The sequence below is a fragment of the Vulpes vulpes genome, chromosome 1 (genome assembly GCF_048418805.1).
Source record: "Vulpes vulpes isolate BD-2025 chromosome 1, VulVul3, whole genome shotgun sequence".
NCBI classification, from domain to species: Eukaryota; Metazoa; Chordata; class Mammalia; order Carnivora; family Canidae; genus Vulpes; species Vulpes vulpes.
The window spans coordinates 187,296,335-187,321,330 of NC_132780.1; the positions used below are offsets into that span (position 1 = coordinate 187,296,335).

The following is a 24,996-nucleotide window of genomic DNA, read 5'->3' on the forward strand; positions in this document are numbered from 1 at the left end:
ATTATCTTCTCTCTGCCATAAACAGACAGCCTACCTTTTTGTCAGCATGCTATTTCATTTATTTCACAGAGAAACCCAGTTTCACAATAATTGACTTGTCAGAAGCTCTAATTTATGAGGCTGAGCTCTGTAAGATTTCTCTATATTGGACTCAACCTGCACACAAGCAGGGTTGAATATTTACAATGCTGTTAACAGGTGCTGAGTTGTTTAATGATTCTAATAGCCAGAAGCGTACTGAGAAAGCCAGCGGGATCACAATTACAGGCTGTTTGAACACAACAATTACTAGTCCCCTGGGAGGTGTGAAAGTCAAAGGCAGTTTGATACTGACAGCATCTAGCACATGGGCTAGACAAGCTAACTTCTATTAGCAGTCCATTGGGAAAAAGTCATAACAAACCTCTCCCTCTCATAAAAATTTACAAAGTTCATTAAATTTAAACAATCCAAAAGTGAAACAACTTAAAAAACATATCTTTTAAAAGATCTTATCAAAGGACAAACAGGAATACCTCACATGAAGCCTCAAATTATCTTTTTCCAACCTTAAAAAGGATGAAATTTTGCTGGTTGAGAATGAAAGAGATTTTATTATAATCGAAAACATAGATAAAGTTACACCAAACAGTCTGGATTTAATGTGAATAGTGGCAGCCATTTCCTGTTTGGTTATTGTAAACCTGGCCAGAGATCTTGCTGGGAAATTTTTCATCAGTCTTGAAATGCTGCAGCTATAACTGTCAGTACTGGGAAGTCATTTGTTACAGCACCATGTTTTTTTATGTTCAGATTATGCAGCAGTAATAATGACACAAATAATGAAAGTGGTTGCAGGGACAGCTGAAACTACCACAACATTTTTTGTCCCAGAAATGTTTAAAAGCTTTCTCAGGGGAAAATAGAGAGTAAAATTGAACATACAAATTGAATCCAGAACTCAATTTGGAATATATTACATTTCATGATGGACCAGTACATGTGTTTATATACATTTAAACACATTAATGTAATGTGTGTCTACATATATGTTTATACATATAAAATCTATCTTTATATGCATGTGCATATATTTGCATATACATACATATCATGCACACATGTAGACAACAATCCAGGGGCAGCGGCAGGATCTTTGCCAACATAACTTCTACTTTTGGTGGTGATGTGGTGGGGGTACTTTACAGTAGTATGATTAAATGAAGGTGGCTGGAGAATTGGATCATATTTATTATCTATGTATGATGGTATTTTGAAAATGGTTTTTGTCTTTTCTATTTTAAATAAACCTCAATTTCTACTTGTAGCACACACATGCATGTATATATGCCTCTCCCATACAACCAAAAAAACAACACTAAATAATAGGGAATATTAAAGATAAATTAAAATTACACATAATATAAGCCACTCATTTGGGACAATGATTTTAGCTTCCTTAAAACTTCTAAAAAGATCTAAAAACAAGTAGGAAAAATTTGCCAATTTCCTGAATCTTGTGCCTTTATTTTTGCTTCCAGATGGAAAGGGTGATTTTAACACAGACAATAATAAAAAGATATAATCAAGGGCCAATCAGAAAGAAAATTGTAGAGCGTCACTATGGCAGGCTAAATAAAATACATAAATCATTAAAATTGATTTAGGCACATGTTCTCATTTTATTCCAGATGTAAAGGTATAGATATTAAAACTGACTTTTTTTTTTTTTTGCATCAGATGAACAAAAGTGTTACACATTCAAAATTTGTAGGGTATGGTTTCCATAAAGAACACATTTTCCAGCATAGCACTGGAAGGAGAAGTGGAGAGGGACTGTGGATATTTGGGCTCTAGACCTGATAGTGAGCCTGGTGAGGGAAGACTGTGGCCCTTGGAGCCAGAGTGCCTGAATTCCAGTGCTGTCTCTGCCACTCAGGAGCTGTGTGATGCTCAATCTCCCTGTGCTTCAGTTCCTTGATCTATAAAATGGGGATCAGAGTAATACTAAATGAGTTAGGCTCTTAAAACTGTAACTCAAATGTAGTGGGCAATAAATAACATTAGTGTATGTTGTTTTTCACTTTATTAATTTCAATTTTACTTTTATAAATTCCTTTTTCATATTTAAGTTTTGTTTTTGTTAATGTTCATCTAGTTCCTAGAGATGGATGCTTATTTGTTTCCCAGGATTCATGGAATCTTGTAGATACTCTAAAGATATGAATACTTGTTGGGATTGTGCTTTGACTGAAATTCATTGGCTTTGTTATATTACACTTCTATTTTTTTATAGCTCTAGTCTACATAAAATTTAAAATAAATTTTCACCTTCCACTAGAATAAGAATAGTTAAATCTCAAACAAGGAGATTGCCTTTGCTATCCTTTTTCTTGTTTCTTTCTGGTATTACTGCGTTATATATACTGGGAATGTAGCCTTATGATCTCTATGTTTTGAAATACACTGAGTTGTTCTTTGTGGTCTAGTATATGGTACATTTTTATAAATAAATTTTGATGAGTGTTTGCAAATAGGCTTATTCTTTTGGGGGCAAGAAATACAAAGATACACATATTCAAAGATACTGTTATTCAAACCCTGTATTTACAAGGTAAAATATCTCTTTACCATGCTGATTTTCAACAAAGATGTATTCAAATCTCTCAACATGATTGTAATTTAGTTAACATTTTGAATTTCTATCAGTTTTTGCTTTCTATATTTTGATGCTATGTTTAGTCACCTAAAAATTTGGAAACTACTATAACTATTTTGTGATTGTGCCTGCTACCAATATGAACTATTCTTCGTTGCCTTTTGTAGTCTTTCTTTGCCTTGAATTTCATCTTGTCTGATTTTAATTCTGCAACTGCTTTCTGTTATTGTTCTTCATATCTTCTTTCAATCCGTAACTTTCAACTTTTCTATATCACTTTGATGTTTCTTGCAAATCATGTTTAGCTGGATTTAAAATAATTCAGTATGAGAATGTGTCTTTTAACAGGTAAGTTTGAATTATTTTTAACATTTATGATTATAATTGGCCAGACTTACATTACAATTAGATGCTATCAGTCCTCTACTCAAACCCTCACAATGGTTCTTATATCACTAATAATGAAAGTCAAAGTCTTACCATAGTCTCTCAGGTACTGGAGAGTACCATAACTGGTACTACCACCTAACTCCATGTCCCTCATCTCCTGCTACTGTCTACCCCTCATTCATTTTGCATCACCAACAACTTCTCCTTTCCAGGCCTTGAATACACCAGACATAGGTTTCTTAGAACCTGTCCTGTTCTCTTGGTCTGAAATGTTTTCCTTCGCTATTCATGTGGTCAAATTTCTCATGCCTTTAACTCTTTGTTCAAAAGTCAGTACCTCTTTTTTTAAAAAAACAGTAACAGTATTATTAACTATAATCACTATGCTGTAGATTATAGCATTTATCCTATAACTGGAAGTTTGTAACCTATGACTAGTATCTTCTAATTCCCCTCTTCAGCACCTTTAATTAGGCCCACTCTGTCTCCGTTTTTAATACAATAATCCTCCCACTCCACCCTCTTGGCATCCTGGTCTTCAGTACTGTGTTCTTTTTTTCAAAGCACTCATAACCTTCTAATATATATTTTTTTTCTTTTTCAAGTTTTTATTTAAATTCCAGTTAGTTAACAAACACTGTAATATTAGTTTTAGGTGCAGAACTTTTGACGGCTAAGTAATATTCCAATGTGTATGCATGTGCACGTGTATACACATATATACACATACACATACCACTTCTTTATCAACAGTTGATAGACACTTGGGTTCTTTCTATAATTTTGTTATTGATGATAACACTGCTATAAACATCAGGGTGCATGTACCCCTTCAAATCTGTATTTTTGCATCCTTTGGGTAAATATGTTGTAACATTGTAGTGCAATTGCTGGATTATTGGTTAATTCTATTTTTAACTTTATTGAGGAATCTCCATACTGTTTTCCAGAGTGGATGCACCAGTCTGCATCCCCACCAACAGTGTAAGAGGGTTTCTCTTTCTCTAAATCCACACCAACATCTGTTCTTTCCTGTGTTGTTAATTTTAGCTATTCTGACAGGTGTGAGGTGATTTCATTGGAGTTATGATTCGTATCAGCATGATTTTTAAACTCATTATCTCTGCTAAAAGAATAAAAGTGTCATGAAAGGAGAAAGTTTTTTATTTACTATTATATCTTTAAAATGCCTAGAATAGTACCTGACACATAGAAGGCACTAAATAAATGTTCACTGAATTAAAGAATATAGATTGTTTTTTTAAATGCTTCTACCTCACCATTTTATGGCAATTCTATGATTTTTGAGACTTGAGACTATTATGTTGCTACTGCTTTCCAACAGAACCTAACACAGTTGCTGATCATAGCTTTTTCCTGCCCATTTGAGACATAATTGACATGTAACAATGATTTATGTTTACATTGTGAAATGATTACATTTGTCTAGTCAACAACAATCACCTTACATTGTTATAAACTTTTTTCTTGTGATGAGAACTTTTAAGCTCTATTCTTTCATCAACTTTCAAATATATAATACAGTATCGACTATAATCATCATGCTATACATTAGATTCCCAGGATTATTTATCTTATAACTGGAAGTTTGTACTTTTTGACCTCCTTCACCCATTATGCCCATCCTACCCACTGATCTGTTTTCTGTATCTATGAGTTTTTTGCTGTTGTTGGTAAAATCCACATATAAGTGACAACATACAGTATCTCTCTTTCTCTGCTTGACTTATTTAACTTACTAGCATTAATGCCCTCCAGGTCCATCCGTATTGTTGCAAATGACAAAATAATCTCCTCCTCCTCCTCCTCCTCCTCCTCCTTCCCCTCCCCCCCCCTCCTCCTTCTTCTTCCTTCTTCTTCTTCTTTTTTTTGGGTGAATAATATTTCAGTGTGTGTGTGTGTGTGTGTGTGTGTGTGTGTGTGTGTGTGTATGTATCAGATCTTTATCTGTTGCTCCACTGATGGACACTTAGGTTGTTTCTATGTGTTAGCTATTGTAAATAGTACTGCAATGAACATGGGAGTGGAGATATCTTTTTTGACATAATGATTTGATATTCTTTGGATAGATACCCAGCAGTAAAATTGCTGGATCATGTATAGTTCTATTTTTCAGTTTTAGTAGGACCTTCATATTGTTTTCCATAGTGGCTGAACCAATTATCATTCTCAACCAATAGCGCACAAGTGTTCCCCTTTCTCCACATCTTCACAAACACTTATTTCTTATCTTTTTGATAATAGCCATCCTAAAGGTGTAAGATGACATCTTAGCCTGGTTTTGATTTTGATTTCCCTGGAGATTAGTGATGTTGAACACCTTTTCATGTACCTACTGACCATCTGTAGGTCTTCTTTATAAAAATATCTTCAGATCCTTAGCTCATTTTTAAATCAGATGGTTATTTTTCTATTGAGTTGTATGAATTCCTTATATATTTTGGATATTAGCCTCTAATCAGACATATATCTGTAAATATTTTCTCCCATTTAGTAGGTCATTTTACTAGTTTCCTTTACTGTGTAGAAGCATTTTAGTTTGATGTAGTCCTACTTGTTTATTTTTGCTTTTATTGCCTTTGCTTTCAGTGTAAAATCTAAAAAATCATCACTAAGACCAATATCAAGGGCATTATCTTCTATGTCTTTTAGCGGTTTTATGGTTTCAGGTTTTACTTTCAAGTCTTTTAAGCTGATTTTTGTGCACAGTAAAATATATGGGTGCAGTTTTATTCTTTGGCATGTGAATATCCAGCTTTCCCAATGTCATTTATTAAAGAGACTATCCTTTCTCTATCACATATTCTTGGTTCCTTTGAGTAAATTGACCATATATGTGTGGGCTTATTATTGGGCTGTCTGTTCTGTTCCATTGATCTACATGTCTGTTTTTATGCCATTACCATACTATTTTGATTACTCTATCTTTGTAATATAGTTTAAAATTAGGAAGTGTGATGCCTCCACCTTTGTTTTCAATTCTGCTGTGGCTATTTGAGGTCTTTTGTGATTCCACACAAATTTTTAGGATTGCTTATTCTCTCTCTGTGAAAAATGTATCATAGTCCTTCAAAGAAATTTATTGCTATACCTATTCTGGACTGATTAATTCACATCGTAATAGCTCTGGGCACAGGTTTCTACTTGAGGATAATAATGACAGTCTTGGTATCTCAAAATATGTTCAGGTGATTACTTTAAAGAAACTAGCAACTTTGATTAAAATAGTTGAGAGCAAATTAGACCATCACCTCCTGAAAATTAACTTAAGTACATTTATCAATATATGAATAGACTTTTAAGACTGTTAGAACTTAGATGGCTAAAAGGCTGGAAAGGGCACTGTAGGCAGGCCAAAGAGTGACAGCAAAAGCATGAAAGTGAGAGGAACCCCTCACCAAGGGATGGTATGGGTTAATGTCTCCTTTGGTGGTGTTAGTTGGGGGATATCTAGATTTTATTTGGGGCAGCAAGAGGGCAGGAAAATAGCTGCCACAACAACCAAGTGCCTTAAGCTAATGTATCCTTTGACTCCCATTGCTAGAATTTCCCCCTACCACAGATGGCCATTGGGTAAAAGTAGGTGAGGTAATGTGAACTACAGAACAGTCAGTATTTACATGGACTACAATCATATGAGCAAGATATAATCTAAACTGTCAATACCCAAGAAGTCCCCTGGCTCAGAGGCTCAATATAATTTCTTTTAGTTATAAACCAAGTCATGCTCTCAAGCTTTTGTTTTTGTCCACTGTGCTAACCTCCCCCAAACTACTTGTTCAGTCACTAATTAATACTGTTTATTAGAGTTGCATGTGGATTTTTCTCATATCAGTATTAAATAGAATGTAGTTTGCAACCAGAGTGACAGAGTGATGCCTATTCCAGTTCCCTCTTGGTAGGACCCCTATTCTCACCAGTATCTTCAACTGTGCTTTTGGCTCATCTCACTCTCATGGTTAAATATAACACTGGACAGTCTCCTACTCACTCATTTGAAGACAACGCATTTTATGTCTACTAATTACACCTTATTTAGTTCCTATCTCTAATATATTATATTTAATTTCTGATCAGTACTGACAGTTGGCAAATTAGGCTACACTGGGGACAGACTAAAAGTAGGCTAAGCAGCTGAAGAATTAAGAAAGTGGGAGAAGAAAAAAATAAAAGCAAATTTGAAGTTTGATGTCAATGTAAACTGATGCAGAGTGATAATATTAACAAAAGTGAAAAAGATTACAGGAAGATACTGATGTATGATGAGTTCAGTTTTAGACACAGTGGGCTTGGAATAATGTTGGGAAGTTTATGTGGTACCATTCAGCAGGCAGCTGGAGAAAAGACTCTTAACTTGATAGAGAGCAAAGTGGAATAGTGTATTTTGGGGCCTTTCACATTCAGGTGATATTTTATTTTATTTTATTTTTTTCAGGTGATATTTTAAATATAGAGGGCAGCTCTCTGTTATGCACTAAGAAGAGCACAACATCACTTGTATAGTATTCTTTCCAAAAAAGGCAAAACTTAAATTTAGGGATGAGAAAACTTCTGTCACACTCAAACTGAAGAACAATCTGCAAAACACCTGGCCAGTATTCTTCTAACATGTCAAGGTTCTAGTAGACAAATACTGAAGAAATGTCACACATTAGCGTGAATTAAGGAGACAGAGCTAAATGCAATGCAGGATCCAAAAATCTGAATAAAATTTGTAGATTAGGTAATAGTATTACCTAAATGTTAATTTTCTGGTTTGGATAACTGTGCCTATGGTCATGTAAGATGTTAACATTTGAGGAAGCTGGGTACAGGATATACAGTATTTGTATTATTTTGTAATTTTTTTTAAAGTCTCAAATTGTTTCTCATTGGAAGTTAAAATTTGCTTTTTTTTTTTTTTAAGTTTAAGAAAAGTAGACACACTCAAAAAGTTCAGTGTATCTGTAGATTCAGGAAAGAACTCTAATTTGCAAAGGAACTTAATTTAAATTTGAACCCAATTTGAACCAGTTTAAAGAATGCAGAGAATTATTCCATTTGCTAGTCAGAAAAGCTGACAAATGATTAGGTTTTTAGTCTCTAAGGTAGATTCTTCAGGGTGGTATGACCAGTAAAGCAACTGAAAGGCAGTACAGGAAAAATAGCCTACCAATCAACATTAATTATGTTCTTCATAATTAATACAAAACTCAGACTTTAACGCATGTATTTGGTTTTTAACATGATCCTGTGAGGGAGGTAGGCTATTACTCGCCTTTTACATGAAGAAAGGGAAGCTGAGAGGTGAAGTGACTCCAAGTTAAACAGTTAGTAAAGGGTAGTGCTAAACAGGAACTAGTGTTCTGATTCCATGTTCAAATCTCACTCCACCATATTAATTGCTTCTATCTTTTATGATGTAAGAATAAGAAATACATCTATAGTTACACACCCAACCCACTTGTTCCTCTAAAAAAAGACTTGAGTCAGAAAACTTATGTTAAGTCCTGGCTTTATGTCAAAGTAGTTTTGGGATCCAGAGCAAGGCACTTGAAGTTTCCAATCTCCCTTTCTTCAGTATCAGACAAGAAGGTTGGACCAGAGTACATGTAAAGTGTATCCTAGTATACCCTTCCACAATTCTAATCTCAAGAATTTACTATGGTAAAGTCGCAGTCTTGGATGACTACCTCACTAATCCTGCAGTCAAATTTCCTAACGATTATCTTGTATCTAATCCAGAGGCCCTCAGAGTTGAGGAAACAGAAAAATGTCACCATATTTTCAAATTCCTATCTATGTGAGTGCAAATGTTAGCTGAAATAGGAAACAAATTTCTTAAGGTACCAACAGGTAAGATATGGTAATGACATTTGCATCATGATCTCTCTGTTTAAGACCTTACAATGCCTTGAGATTTCCTAATATATCAGCAATGTTCCCCATCTCTGGCCCTCCTTCCATTCCTTCTGCAACTGTTAAGGTACTATTCACCTTTCTTATTAAACAGTTTCTTAACTGGTCTTCCTGCTTTAAATGTCTCCTCAGTCCAGCTCATTCCCTACCACAGTGTCATAAGGACTGAAACAAAACCAAACTTAATTTGGGGAATGTTGAACCATGTTTAAAAACTCACCGCTGCCAATAGGATCAGATGTAAACTCCTAAGCATGACATATGGGCCATTTACTCTCTGGTGCTTGGACCACTTTCTACTCAAGACAAGCTCTGGCCACATCAAACTTCTTGGCACTCTACAAATGTCCTTTCAAGCCATGAGGGCCTATGACTATACAGTATTTCTGGGCCTCTTACCTTTTCTACTCCTGTTCCAGATTCAAAATTCGTTGAAGTATTATCTCTCTGTGAAGATTTTACTTTCATAGGCTTAATACAGTTCTATCACAGCACTTATGATTTATACTGTAATCATTTATACAGCTTTACCCACATTAAAAGATCAGCCATTGAAGATAGGGGATAATGTACACTAATTTTTACCCTCAAAATCTATATAACATTTGACAAATAGGTGCTGAATGAAGATCTTCTAAACTGCCTGAAAGTAAAAGACACTCTACTGCAACTCTCCTAATTTTATCTCTTCCAGCAGCATCCCTATTAACCATTACAAATACATCACAAAGTCTTCCCTCTACAACTTCACAAGCCTCACTCATTTTTAAATTCCAACTGTTCCTAAGGCAGTAACTACCATTTAGTTTAGCACATTTCTTAATGAATTCAGTTGTCCTGTCTCCCTAACTACAGAGCAAACTCCTCAAGGATATCCTAAGTTAACTAAAATAAGCTAAGTAATAATGCATACCATTATTCATTTTCAAATATAGTGTGATATCAGAGATAATCATGTGATTCTCTCGGAAAATTCATATGCCTAGAATGCCCAAAGTTCTGACTTTTTTGTTATGTATTGAAATTTAGGGATTATTACTTTCAAATATAATTTCTTTCTGTGCAAAACAGCATGATATACAGTTGCCCAGCACTTACCTGGGGTTCATGATAAGACGTCGGAAAAAGTAGGTCCAGGTGATATAATCCATTGCATCTTGCTTAGATGTAATTGTACCACCAGCAATCTCCGCATTTAAATGGTCAGAGAGCACTCCCAATAAGCTACATTAGTGAACAAGACATGGGAAACATACATGAACATTAAGCGAAACACATTTTATCTCACATAGCAGGCTGATGGAAGGGGGCCAGTAACTTTCAGGAGAAGATGAGAGGTAGGAGGAGAAAGGTTAAGAGTGGTCAACAGAAGATATAACTTACAGAGTAGGGAAGAGTATACTTATGGGATACTGGAGTTAGTACTGAATAATATTGAGGCCAATGAAGAGAGAGTTGGCAAGAAAGGGATGACAGGAGAGAGTAAAGATACATATTCCTTTCATTTACTCAGTGAGTGTTAAGTTCCTAGTCATATGAAATTTAATTATACCAGATGTTGTAAGGTATACAAAGATGATCAGATGTGTGCAAAGAATAGCATAACATAACGTTCATTTTAGTTTATTATGTAAAATGCAAAAAAAGGAAGCAGTGTCCAACAACAACAACAAAAGGCTAAATAAATTATGATACATGGGAGACAATATGCAGGTATTAAAAATGTTTTTTCAAAGGATGTTTTAAGAACATGAGAAAATGGCAAAAAAATTAAGAGATTAAAAAAAACAACAACACAAGTTTCTATATTACTCTCAATTCACCAGTAGCAGAGCATAAATCTATATCGTCAATTGAGAGAGCAACTTATATTATCTATTTGAGTGATTACTATGACCCAGCAGTTTCACTTTTCACTATCACCTGCCAGAAGAAGATTTATAGATGAACGTAGGAAAGCAAATTATTTCAATGCAACATTATATGTAAGAAGAAAAAAATAGGAAACTTTCAAAAGGTCCATTAATAAAAAGTTAATATATAAACTATGGAATACTCTGTGACAGGTAAATATTAATAATAGTCATATTAAGGTATAAAATTAACATTTTTAGTTAACTACTGAAATATACATATAGAAAATTACATAAATCATGCATGTATAACTCAAGTAATTTTCACAATGTGAAGAGACCTACGTAACCAACACTAAGATCAAATATCACTAGTTCTCCAGAAGCCTTCCTTTTGTGCTATTTAGTCACTACCATTGTTCAAAAGGATATTCTGGCTCTTATTTGTTCCTTACCTTATTGCAGTGGTTTGGGCTTCTAGCACAATGCTTACTGGAAGTGGGGAGAACAATACTCCTGTATCATTCCCTATCTCAAAGGGAAAACTTTCATTATTAACTATGATGTTTACAGTGGATTTACTCTTGATTAAGGACATTTCCTTATATTCGTATTTGCTATGAGTTTTTTATTATGGATGGGTGTGGAATTTTTTCAAATGCTTCTTTTTTTTAATCTATGAAATAATCACATGATTTTTCTCCTAATGTAGTAAATTATAGTAATTTGTTTTTTAAAATTTTATTTAAATTAAAGTAATTAACATGTAATATATTATTGGTTTCAGAGATGGAGTTTAGTGATTCATCAGTCTTATATAATACCCAGAGCTCATTACATCATGTGCCCTCCTTAATGTCCATCACCCAGTTACTCCATCTCCTCCCCTCTAGCAACCCTCTGTTTGTTTCCTATGATTAAGAGTCTCTCTCTCTTTTTTTTTAATGATTAAGAGTCTCTTATGGTTTGTCTCCCTCTCTTTGTCTTGTTTTAATTTTTTCCTCTCTTCCTATAATCCTCTCTTTTGTTTCTTAAATTCTACATATGCATGAAATCAGGTAATAACTGTCTTTCTTTGAGTTATTTTGCTTAGTATAACATCCTCTAGTTACATCTGCGTCACTGCAAATGGCAAGATTTCATTATTTTTGGATGGCTGAGTAATATTCCATATAGTAATTTATTTTCAAATAAAAAATCAACTTCACATTTACGAAATAAATTACACATAATTTGCTTTGCTAATGTTTTGTTTAGGATTTTTATATCTATATCCAGTACAGGTTTGTTAATGTTGCTTTTTGGTATATTTCTTATAAGGTTTTGGTGTCAAGGCTACTCTGATCTTATTAAATAAATTGGCAAATAGTCTCATTTTCTCTACTATTAGGGAAAGTTCATTTAAGACTGATGTTATTTCATCCTTAATGTTATGAAGAATTCACTAGTAAAGCACGTGAGTCAGAAGATGTCTTTGAGAAAAGTTTTTAAATTCCAGATTCAGTTGCTTTGATAAGTAACAGACCATTTAGATTTTTCTATTTCTTTTTATGTCAGTTTGGTAAGTTTTTAAAATTCATTTTATCATTTGATCTAAATTTTAAAATTATTTCCATGATGTTTTTCATAATATTTTTTAAAGCTTGTGAACTTTTCATTCTTAATACTATTTTGTTCATTCTCTCTCTTTTTTGATCAGATTTAAAGATTCATTGATTTCATTCTTCTTTTCAAAGAATCAACTTTTGACTTTGTTGATGCTTTTCTAATGTATATTTGGTTTCAATTCTTTGATTCTTGCTCTTATCTTTCTCCTCCTTTCTTTTGAGTTCAATTTGTTAATTTTTTGCCAAATTTTTGAGACGGATACTTAGATCATTATTCATGCTTTCTTTTCAGACACATTATGTGCCTTACTATGTATACTTATATAAATACATAACATATATATCTCTTAACATAAATTTTCTCTTAGCACAGTGTTAACTGCATCCATGTTTTTGTATTTCTAAACTTAAAAAAATGAACATTAGCACTTAGAATAAGAACTCCAATAACTACATTATCGATTAGAAACGTGTTATCTTTTACTGTTAGAATACAATATATTCAAAAAAGATGATAAAAGATAGTAAGTGATAATGTTTTAAATGAAAAATATATAAATCTGAGGGAGAAATGCTATATTCTGCTAAGAAAATGAGGGAAGCCTTTGTCAAAGGGGTAGTTACTGGGCTGAAATAAACCAGTAACCTAAATTATTCATTACAAGTCCCTTTATTTCAGATATTTCTTTATTAATGATAGTACAAAAACACACATGAAAACTTTACTAAATGCTTACTACGATAGACTGTTATAAATACTACACATTTTGATCATTATAAGTAACTTATTAGATAGCTAGTGTTGCTATTATCTCCTTTTACAAATATCTCCTAAGGCACTGAGGAATCAACTGACTTGCTGAAGATCAAGGAAGTAAGTAGTAGAGCTCAAATATGAACCTGGGTTGCCTGGCTACAGAGTCCATGTGATTCAACCCTGAACTACCTGCTTCTTTTAAAAGGTTTTTGTAAAATGAAATTATAATTGAATTCTGTCTTCTAGTGATAATTGTTTCATTTCAAATAATTCTTTTGAACTAGAACTTTTACTGATTTTTTTATCTAATCAAATATCATGACATAAATATTAATACTTGCTATGACATGAATCCATTTAAGTTAATTTAGAGCAAAATTTACCTTGACTCTACTGGAAAAGGTTCATAAAGAAATTTTTTGTAAAAGTCTTTCTTTATGTCATGAACCAGAATTACAGCTTTGCCTTGGTCATCAAACTGAGGCCTCCCAGCACGCCCCATCATCTGGAGTACATCTATAAAAAAGAGAACAGGAGATATTTCACAATGTGGGAGATAGCACAAGGTATATTAAGTGATTATAGCATGGTTTGACAACACGACAAAACAAAGGATATAGAATATATTAAGAGTGTACATATTATCTCTGATATCTACTGTTGAGTTCCCTAATAATTAATCGATTTATTATGATAGAAAACTGAATCCCCACAACGGACTCTCTCCCTGTTTGGAAAAGTAAGAATGATAAGGTTCCTTCAGTTAAATGCTTAAAAATGCTGCTTAAGGGTTACTACTAGGGGCCCCTAGGTGGATCAGTTGGTTAAGTGTCCAACTTTTGGTTTCAGTTCAGGGCGTGATTTCATGGTAGTGGGACAGAGGCCCACATTAGGCTCCAAGGTTAGCATGGAGTCTCTCTGTGATTCTCTCCGTTTTCCCTTGCCTCACCAACTGTGTGTGTGTGTGTGTGTGTGTGTGCTCTCTCTCTCAAATAAAATCCAAAAAAAAAGTTATTACTATTTTAATTAAAGATGAAAAAGTAAGACATATATGGGTAAATCTCTTCAGCAGATTCATTTGATTATTTTTCTCTAGGAATGGACCCCATGAGTTCATTTAGGCCTTACCCTCTTCCGACTTAGGTATAAACGTTTTTTCTTTTATACTGCAGCAATCTCTGAGCTAAGAAATGATTTAGAAATAATACAGATTTTACATGTAATCACTGAGTGTAAATACACACAGTATATTTCCCTCTTCAGAACTCACTGACAATGCTTTTATCAAGTTTTAAAATACGTTAATAGAAATGTTTATGGATAAATCATAGCAACAAACCCTTTGGTTCTAGAAGTGCCATGAAGTATTTCTAGTGAAACAGATTTAAATAGTATAATGTTTAACTATAATTTATAAAGTTGCTAATTGCTGCTAACCAGTACTCTTTATCTTTTTGTGAATTTGAAACCATTAGTTATGCTTTTGAAATTTATTAACAAATTAGGTAAGTAAAAGTAAATAAAACGGCTCAGTACTTTGAACAGTATTTGTGTTGGAAACAAAAATTTACAATTTGCTCATCATATGTTCAAATGAGATCAATCTCTACAATTCAATCCATGAAAATTCAGATTAAGGCTAAAATAGAAGCTTAATGTATCTGTAAATTAAAAAAAAATTACCTGTAATGGGAAAATCCACATAACGTCTTGTTTTTCCATCATAATATTCTGTTCCCTTAATAATTACTAAATGAGCTGGAAAGTTTACACCCCATGCTAATGTACTTGTAGCAATCAGAACCTAGAAAATAAAATAAATTTAACTAAAACATAACTTTTAAGTTACATTTAAATATCTGTTTATGAAAAATAAAATACCTGAACTTTGCAGTTTACAAACAGCTCCTCTACTGTTTTTCGGTCCCTCTCATGTAGTCCAGCATGATGCATTCCTATTCCAAAAGCAAGTGTCAGCTTCAGGTTAGAATCTCTTAGTGTTCCAATGATGTTCTCCATCTGCAAATAAATGTAGGTTCATTAGCTTTAAAATTTTCAGACTAAGGAACGCCTGGGTGGCTCAGCGGGTGAGCATCTGTCTTCGGCTTAGGGCATGATCCCGGGGTCCTGGGATCGAGTCCCACATAGAGCTCCTTGCATGAAGCCTGCTTCTCCATCTGCCTATGTCTCTGCCTCTCTCTTTGTGTCTCTCATGAATAAATGAATAAAATCTTAAAAAAAATTTTTTTCAGACTAAGATTATATTTGACTAATTTTGTTTTTTGATTCTTAGACTACATAAATATACACACCTTATCTACAGTTATGATTAAAGTTGAATTAATTGAAAAGAATAGTTAGAATGTATATCCTAAATAAATTAAAGTTTAATGTCATCCATTTTATTCTCATACAACAAGGGAAAAAAATCTGTGGATAAATGGCAATATCTTCTTAAGTGAGTAACAACTATTAAAAAGGATATAATGTTGCCTAAAATTTTTCAGTGTCTTGTTCATCTCTATCATAGAAAAACCTTCCATCTTTTTGACTCAGTGCTAAAAATTTTAAAAACATGGACAAAAAAATTAATGGAAAAAATCAGTCATAATTCCACTGAACAGTCAGGAATTACTCAAATTTAGGCTTTCTCACTGAACTTAATGACCCAGGGCAAGTCATATAACCTCTCTGAGCCTCTGCTTCTCTATTTAAAAAAATCAACTGGTATATTTTTTGTTTACTTCTCATTTCTTTGATCAACAGTGCAGTTAAATACTTTTCATATTTACTAGCATTTTTTAGTAAATTATCTTTTCATTTTTTAAGTGGACATGATAGTATTTTTTCTTATTGGTTTGTAATGGTTCTTTATCTATTAGAGTATTGTTAAGCTATTTATGTAGTACAGTTATTTCATTTCCAGCCTCAGTTTAGCTCACTAAGTTTTCATATGTCTAAAGAATTCCTGAAACTTGTATCTTATATTATCTCTGAATATTCTATCACTTTCTATTCTGCATGGAAAATACTTAATGCAACACAGATTTTATGGCAACAGAAGCAAATCTTATTTTCTTATAAAACTTACTCCCTGTAAAAAACTATATAGAAATCCTAATCTCTTTGTTTATTTATTTATTTTAAAGATTTTATTTATTTATTCATTAGAGACACACACAGAGAGAGGCAGAGACATAGGCAGAGGGAGAAGCAGGCTCCATGCAGGGAGCCTGATGTGGGACTCGCTCTCGGGACTCTAGGATCACGCCCTGGGCCAAAAGCAGGTGCTAAACCGCTGGGCCACCCAGGGATCCCCTCTCTTTCTGTTTAATGACAGACCTCTACTGGTCCTTCAAGCAGAGGATGACACAAGATGCACTATCGGGATCTTCTTTTTGGACAACTCCATGAGGGGAGTAATGTAGAGATTAAAAGGCTTGAGAAGGGGATCCCTGGGTGGCGCAGCGGTTTGGCGCCTGCCTTTGGCCCAGGGCGCGATCCTGGAGACCCAGGATCGAGTCCCACGTCAGGCTTCTGGTGCATGGAGCCTGCTTCTCCCTCTGCTTATGTCTCTGCCTCTCTCTGTGTGTGACTATCATAAATAAATAAAAATTAAAAAAAAAAAAGGCTTGAGAATATATGATCAGTTAAAACAATGACATTTCAGTTATATCTATAGCTTAACTACCATATTCTAACAGTGAACAACAGCGGAGGATAAACTTTGAAATGGGTACATGTATAATTTTTATGTCTGAAGACTGAGATAGTATAAATCGATCCTGTCTTCAGATCTCATTTCTTTTTTTTTCCTTCCACTATTAATTGCCTATAATATACACAAATATACTTGCAATACATTTACTTTCTTGGTTGTGAAGAAACCAATAACAGCTCACAAAAATCTCACAAAACTTCAGCTGGCTGCTAGAGTTTAGCAAAAATGCCTAAGACGATATACTCATACATGAAGCACTCCAACTGCTTTCATTCTTACTCATTGTATTTTCAATGGTCAGAGAAATTTTCCAATTTTTTTTATGTGGGAAGAAGTTGTTTTTACACTAATAATCTAAAAAAAAAATAGGAAGATGAAATTTGCCTTTTTAATACTTCTTAATGTATAAAACCACTGCATAGAAACAAAGTAATATTTTAACCATATACACATGTTATCAACTTTCCCTGAACTGAACACAGTATACAAACAGTTCGGTATGCTTCACAATTACAGTATGGTCACCTGATATTCCTGAATACTCATTTTATAAACTGTTAAGCAAGAATATCGAAGTGCATTAATACAAATCCACTTTACCTTTAAGATTAGCAAAGAGTAAGTAAGTTTACTACAAATGTTTGCTATAAAGAAAGGTGCTTGTTTTGTTTCATAAATTATATGTTAGCCATTCTCAAGTGACAGCCTATTATCCATTTTTTTTTGTTCAATAGTTCACTGCATAAATATCTTCAATTTAAACTATCAAGAATTAATGTACTGATATTCCTGCATGACAATTAATTTAAGGGATTATTTTTTCAATTTTATAATTTAATAACAGTATAACTTTCAAATTTGTAAAATTTATAGTGTTCTATGGCAATGCCGATCATACCCCTCAAAATGTAACATTTACTATAGGAGAGCTAAAGAATCCTATGGCAGGAGGTTTGGTGAGGCATTAATATCCTGTCCTTTCCCATCAGGGAAAGCTGTTTCTCATTCTCCCTGCCCCCACTTACACATAAATCAATGCATTAAAGAACTATTTGCCTATCTGAAATGGCAAAGACCTAAAATCCTCAAGAGGACAATTACAAAAAACAACTTCATTTATTACATAGTTACTGTGGATGAATTCTGAGTTATTTGAACATCATAAAAAAGCAAAATTTATAGTAATGTTACTCAGTCATTAAGCATAACATACTACCAGTACAGCTTGTTTAAATTTGAAAATATAAATTATTGATTAAATTCTATGTACTTCTGATTAGATTATATACTTAAAAGTGTTTCATCCTGATCATGATGTAATTCAAGCAAAATTTTTGAGAAACTTAGGATAATGAAGGATTAAAATTTGGTCATACATATTATTTGTTGAGTACTTATTGTGTGTCAGGCATTGTGCTTAACACTTTACAAAAACTATCACATTTAATCTTTTACCTAAAATAATAAAGCTCTAATGTAACACTCAATTCATTTACACAACTCAGTATATTTCAAATTAAAAGATCCAGTGATCTGGAATACTACAGAGTAGATACTCTCAACCCTGGTTCCATGAGGAAATTAAATCCACAAAAAATATTTGAATTACATTCTTTTTAAGTTTTCAAAAGATAGTACCGTTCTATATGGTTAGGAGAAAAGTTCACTTACTACATGCAATGGATGTCTCAAGACATTACAGCTTAATTTTTGTTAAGAAAGGCTGCTACAGAATTTTAATAAGAATAATTATGAAAATTAAAACACTGATGGAGGAAGTTTTAATTCCACAATTCATTTCTATTCAACCAACATTTGTAATGTATAGGTAACTTTCTAACCATCTTTGAAATATGTCTGACTACCTGATAGTTATATAAAAAAAATTATTCAATATTATAAATAAAAGAAAAAAAGATCTATATTTCTCAAAGTACTGGCCTTTTATTTTTTTTAAGGGTAATGGGGGAGGAGGCACATATGTAAACTGTTGAACCAATTACTTTAACTTAATAGAATTTTTTTATATTTTAAATTTATTATACTCAAAAAGCTTTTGTAGAAATATAGGATTCCATTTAAGTAGATACATTACTCTGTGCCTGAAATACATTCCAGTCAGAATATAATTCAGTGAGTTGATGACAATGCTGGCTCCAAAAGAAAGGAGGAGACCAGATTGGACAAGAATGAGCTAACAGATTGTACAGCCCAATTCTGTCCCTTTGAGTGTGATATATTGTTTCAAGATGCTAAAAACCCATACTTTCTCAAAGCATATCTGTTGTGCTGGTTTTCCCATTTTCACAGAATCCTCATTATCAGAAAACTCTGTACTCTTTTCAAAGCACGTCAGACTCAGACCATATGCCACTGAATAATGCTTATCAATTGTCTAAAATGCTCAATAAAAGATGCAGCATACAGAAGAATAATGAAAGTTACGAAGACTTTTTAAAAATAAAGATAATTAAATATATCACATCTGGTACAGATGTTAAAGTTAAAACATTTCCTTATAATTACCAAGGGTTAATTTCTTAAAATACACTTCTGTATGATAAACCCCATAGACTGAAGGGGAAAAAAACTAAAATTAAAGAAGCACTTTCGAACATTCTACTGATCTACTAAGGGAAAAGAAATGTTAAAATAGTATTAATTAAATAAAGACAGTAAGTTTCTAATCTTTGCCAATACTTGTCATAATATATTCCTTGTTATCCTCTCTGAAGCCCCAATGACACCTCAAAATGATTTACCATACTGTTAATACATAAACATATTTATATGTATAATTAAGGATATGATTACATGTGAATTAAGTATATAAATGAAATCTAAACAATAACGTGTAAATCTCTGCTCTGTCTGCTAAATAAACAATACTATTTTCAGTGTTTGCTACTTAGTTTGTCCTAATTCTTATGACAGCAATTTCAAAACTGGGTTGTAGGGTGAAATATTAAATATTTTTCCTTATTAATATTTCTAATTTAACTCACTATGCTCTTGGTAGGTAATTCAAGTCAGTGCTTCATATTTATTCCGGAATATACATTTTATGCTTATTTCTGTTTTTGGAAAGTTCAGATTCTAATACATGTTTGGAGACTATTTCCATCTATTGCAAAGCTTTTAACATGCAGACAAAGCTGATGAAAAGGACGTTATAAAATTAATTTGCTACGGTAGCAGAATTTTAAGGAACAAATACTGTATTAATATGAATTAAATTGGTGGAGGAACATAAGCAAAATATTATAAAGATAATAGCAAATTTAACCACAGAGATTTCAGAAAAAAAGAACTTGTCTACTTAAAACATATTTGATGTTGCTATACTGTAACGGTAATAATAGTTAACAGTTATTGTACATTTACCTCTATTCCAGGCTTATTCTAAGTATACTAAATAACTTATTGCACCTAATACTTATCAACAATCCTGTAAGGATAGATGATTATTATTATTTTTTATAGATGAAAGGGTAAGGCTCAGAGGCTGAACACTCCATCAAGGTCATGTAGCTTGTAATGGGCAGTCAGTATTGACCCCAGGAGGCCTGGCTCCAGTCCCTGGTCTCAACCACAATGCCACCTTCTAATTACCACACGAGTGTGATATACTTAAAATAACTACTTAAAATAATGAAATTATTCATTTGGCTTAAGTCTGGGCATTACTGTTTTAGACTGTGGGCAAAAAAACAGGTAGGATCTGAAATAATGAACTATGTACTGCACTCACATAACTGGGGAGCTATGAAGATGTTTAACAAATGTATTTATTCTTTAGTATTTGAGTATTTCCAGTCCTATGCCTAAAAATTAAGAGTATCTAAAAGTATCTTTTTTATAAACTAAAATGTCACCACTCATGACTGAGGACGGCATAGTTCTTGTTGGTTGCCTGTGTTTGATATTGGAGCTACTGACTTTTCTGTTTTTACTGTATGTTCCCATCCTTATCAAAACACATATGTGTGCTGTGACTTTTCCATATTCTCTAGCCAGTATGTTGTCAAAGATTTCAGTTACTGTATGGCAGAGTGAGAAAACAAAGTTTCTGGGTCAGCTGGCTTGGTCTGGAGTTTCTGAACTCCATTTATTTTATTGGGCAAATTACTGAATTCTTTCAAGTTTCAATTTTTGTATCTGTAAGACTGGGATAACAAGAACAATCCTCCCAGAATTCATGATTAAATGACATAATATAAGCCTTTAATGGACTATACTCCATAAACATATCAATTATTACTAAGCATAAGACCTTTGCCTCTTTCTTCATTAAGACATGCATGATATCAACTATGGCAAAATAAAAAACCTCGTATCTTGTAGCTGCTTTGGATTACACAACTATTCTATGAGGACCAACTAAATTCAAATGTCCAATGATCAGCAAATCTGTGGATAATGTCTGTTTTGATACTTAATATTCTTAGTCTAATAAGTTCTCTACTGGTCAGTCATTAAGAGGTCTGTAGCCTGATCAAAATAGAAAGCACTTGGGATGAGACTTCTGTATTGCAAGCTAAATCTGTTTTGGTTTGATAATAAAACAGATTTTCAAGTTGAAAATGTGGTTACGCTATATTAAGCTCAACTTAATTTCTGATTTTCAATAATTTCAGAGTCCGTTCTCAAAGCCTAGTACTAACTTCTTACCTATAAGGAAGAGGTCAATTTATATGTTGAATGAAAAACCAAATGAATCAAAAGAACTATAGAAAACTGTCATTAGGGGTGCCTGGGGGACTCAGTAGGTTAAACATCTGCCTTCTCAGGTCATGATCCCAGGATCTTGGGATTGAGCCCTGCATTGGGCTCCCTGCTCAGTGGGAAGCCTGTTTCTTCCTCTCCCACTGCCTCTGCTTGTGCTCTCTCTGTGTTAAATAAATTAATAAAATCTTAAAAAAAAAAAAAAAAAAAAGGGAAAGAAAACTGTCATTAGTAGAAACTCCACCAAATTTGAACTTGTGGTGGTGATTATGAGTGGTCAGAGTTGCTGCTTGGCACGTTCATTCAGGATGCCTGAGGGCTAAATCCCATGGCTGTTTCTCAGCTCATCTCACTCAACTCCCATTAATATTTGAGGTAGTTAAGCACTCTCTCCTTCACAGAATCTTCTTGTCTACAATGTTTTATGACTTTCCTTACTGACATTACCTTCTCAGTGTTCTCTGCCGGCTTCCTCATTTTCTACCCAAGCTCTACCTTGAGTTCCTTTCAAAGCCTGGCCCTCTGGTTCTCCAAACACTGTCTCAGAGTCTCCTGTGCTTACCTGGGTGGAAAGGCTGCTTCTATGATGATGCTCCCAAGTTCATATGTTCATTTCATATCCTCTGTGGGATTCATAAACTTCCTATATCTAGCTGACCTGAATGTCTTGGAAGTACAAATCAGCACCCAAAATATAACTTTTTTCTTTTTCTCCTCCTCTTGGCCTCAAATTTGTCTTCTACTTCCTTTTCATCCTATACTTTCAGGTCTCCCCATTTCATAAAATGACACCATTATTTCCTCAGATGTTTATAGTTAATAACTGGGGAGTCACTCTTGATTCTTTTCATTTTCTCAACCTCCATTTCTCACCTACTGAATGTAGGCCAAGATACCTTTCCATTCTCACTGTCACCACCCTAGGTGGCCCCTAGGTCCATCATCATTAATTCCATGGTTAACCTCCACTTCGATCCATTTTCCACTAAGCAGCAAGTGATCTTAAAATGCAAATTGGACTACGTAATTTCCGTTGCTTAAAACCTTTTAATGCCTTAGAAAGAATTAAGACCCCTCCCTTAGATATCTGCTTGGTTTGTTTCCTTGCTTCTTTCAGTTCTCTACTCAAAGGTACCCTGATTCTTTACTTCTATCAATATGGAACATTCTACTACCACAGTCAGCACCCCCTATTCTTTTTACCCTGCTTATTTATTTTTTGATAGAAATTATCATGATCTGACATATTTGCTTATTATCTATCATCTCCACAAGAATGTTAATTCCCAGGATAGGAACCTTACCTAACACACAGAAGCTCAGCAAACATAGATCTAAGGCCTTACATGAGCTGGCTTCTGACTATCTCTGAAACTTAACTTCTACCATTTTTCTTCTAGCTTATTTTGTTCCAGCTGAGCTGATTTCAGTTCCTTTAACATCCTGTTTCCTTTACTTGAAATGCTGTTATCTTCTCTCATGGTGTATGTTCTTATGCTTTGGTTCTCAGCTTAAACGTTATCTCCTTAAAGAAGTCTTCTCTGACCATTCTATTTAAAGAGCCCCCACATCACCTTGTCATATTTCATTTCTCACTTTTACAGAAATTTGTATAATATTAATATTATAATCATCAAATATATTTTTACACCTCTATCTAGTCGAGCTCCTTGAGAATTGGGATCAGTTGATTAACATAGTGCCTGGTAAAGTTGTAGGTATTTAATAAATATGAGTTACATAAATGAACACTTTACAAATTCTGGTAAGAACTGCCTATTGACTTAAGTTAGAGGATTACTCTTATGAGTATTTTTGACGTGTGAGAGAAAAAATGCCTAACTGTATTCCACGTAATCTTGCAACTGAAGCTACTGATCATGAACTAATGCTATCTGATCCCTCCAGTTATCCATGTGGGTGTGCCTGGCAGCAGACCATCATTAGTAGAAATAAAAGGACCAGATGGAAGAATATCATGAAAGGTAATTCATGAACACTCCAGGTGTGTGCCTTTTCCTTCTATGCTATGCCTAATTTAACCCACTGAGGCCTCATGGGGTATTTCTTACATCAAGTTGACGGAGAAAAAAAATTACAAATGACTATGCATAAGACAGTAGCACCGTATGAAGTATACTGATGTGGTGTTACAGCTCCTTTCGGAGATGACTCTAAAAACAGCTTAAGTGTCAAGTACTTCCCTGTAACCTTACTGCAAAGATGAAATGATATGAATTGATGATCCACGCTTTGCTCTATAGCTACTGGATTAACCAAAGAATCAGGAGCTTGGCAAGAGTGCTATTGGAGGACAGGAGGCAAGAAAGGCACAAGTTTTATGTGGATGAAGTTTTAGAATGGTCCCAGAATAGACTACCTATATCCCAAAAAGATGTTTATCAAAAAGCTAATAGCAGTGTGGACAATGCTATTAATAGTCAAGTGAGAAAAATGACCACTTCTAATGAAGTGGTCATCTTCCAGGTCCCATTGAGTGTTTTGTGCAGGTACTAAGCGGTGCCATGGTGGAAGAGATGAAAACTGTGCATGGGCGAAACACGGACTTCCATTTCCTCAGGCAGATCCAGCTACTGTTACTGCTCTGTGCCTATATGCAACCAGTGTAAACATCCCTAGGCCCATTATAAAGTGCCTTGCCCAGCGGACCAGATAGCTATCCAGTAGTAAGGAGATTATACTGGACCACTGCTATCACAGAGTGGACACCTATTTGGGATGGGGTGCAGTATGGACATTATAGATTTTGATTCTTTATCCCGCCTATTGAGTGCTGCCAGTAGCCTCAATAGTAGGATTACTGAGCACTTTATACATCATCTAATGTCTCCTATGATAGTGTTTCTAACTGAGGAACTCACTTTATAGAGAAAGACTAGGACAATGGATGTCATGTGATCCACTGGTCTTATTGTATCCTTCATTACCCAGAAAGAGCTGGCTTTATAGATTAATGACTCAGAGTAGCAGCTGAAATACATTGCTTTGGCAAGGTTGGGGTGTTCTCTTGTAAAATAAGTTGTATGCTCTGAAGTAGTAATCATTAAATGATACTACTTCTCTCATTGCCAGAATATACAGTTCCAGGAACCAAGCAATCAATGTGTGCAAATGTCTTTTGCAGTCACAGCTAATAAACCCCTTGGAAAATTTTTGTTTCCCTTCCTTATAATTCTAGCTCTGCTGGTTTGGAGGGTTAATATTCAAGGGATGTACCAATTTACTTAGAAGCTGAGACAGCCACATCTCTCATTCTACAGGATGAACAAGCAAATGTGGTCATAGTGTAGCTTACGCTGATAAAGAAATTGGGCTACCACTACACAATAAGGGGAGGGAAAAATGTGGATAGACCCTAGAGAAAT

At 34.0% G+C, this 24,996-nt stretch overlaps 1 protein-coding gene across 3 annotated transcripts in view; it reads right to left on the reverse strand.

Moving 5' to 3' along the window:
- ASCC3 (activating signal cointegrator 1 complex subunit 3) overlaps nucleotides 1–24,996 on the reverse strand; it is a 340,865-nt gene that overhangs the window by 77,773 nt on the left and 238,096 nt on the right. For all 3 annotated transcript variants that reach the window (XM_026002925.2, XM_026002927.2, XM_026002926.2), the window contains exons 31-34: nucleotides 15,046–15,183; nucleotides 14,848–14,968; nucleotides 13,548–13,680; nucleotides 10,046–10,171 (exon numbers count right to left, since the gene is read on the reverse strand). In XM_026002925.2, coding sequence (XP_025858710.2) covers nucleotides 10,046–10,171; nucleotides 13,548–13,680; nucleotides 14,848–14,968; nucleotides 15,046–15,183 — 518 coding nt within the window. The remainder of the gene's footprint in view (nucleotides 1–10,045; nucleotides 10,172–13,547; nucleotides 13,681–14,847; nucleotides 14,969–15,045; nucleotides 15,184–24,996) is intronic.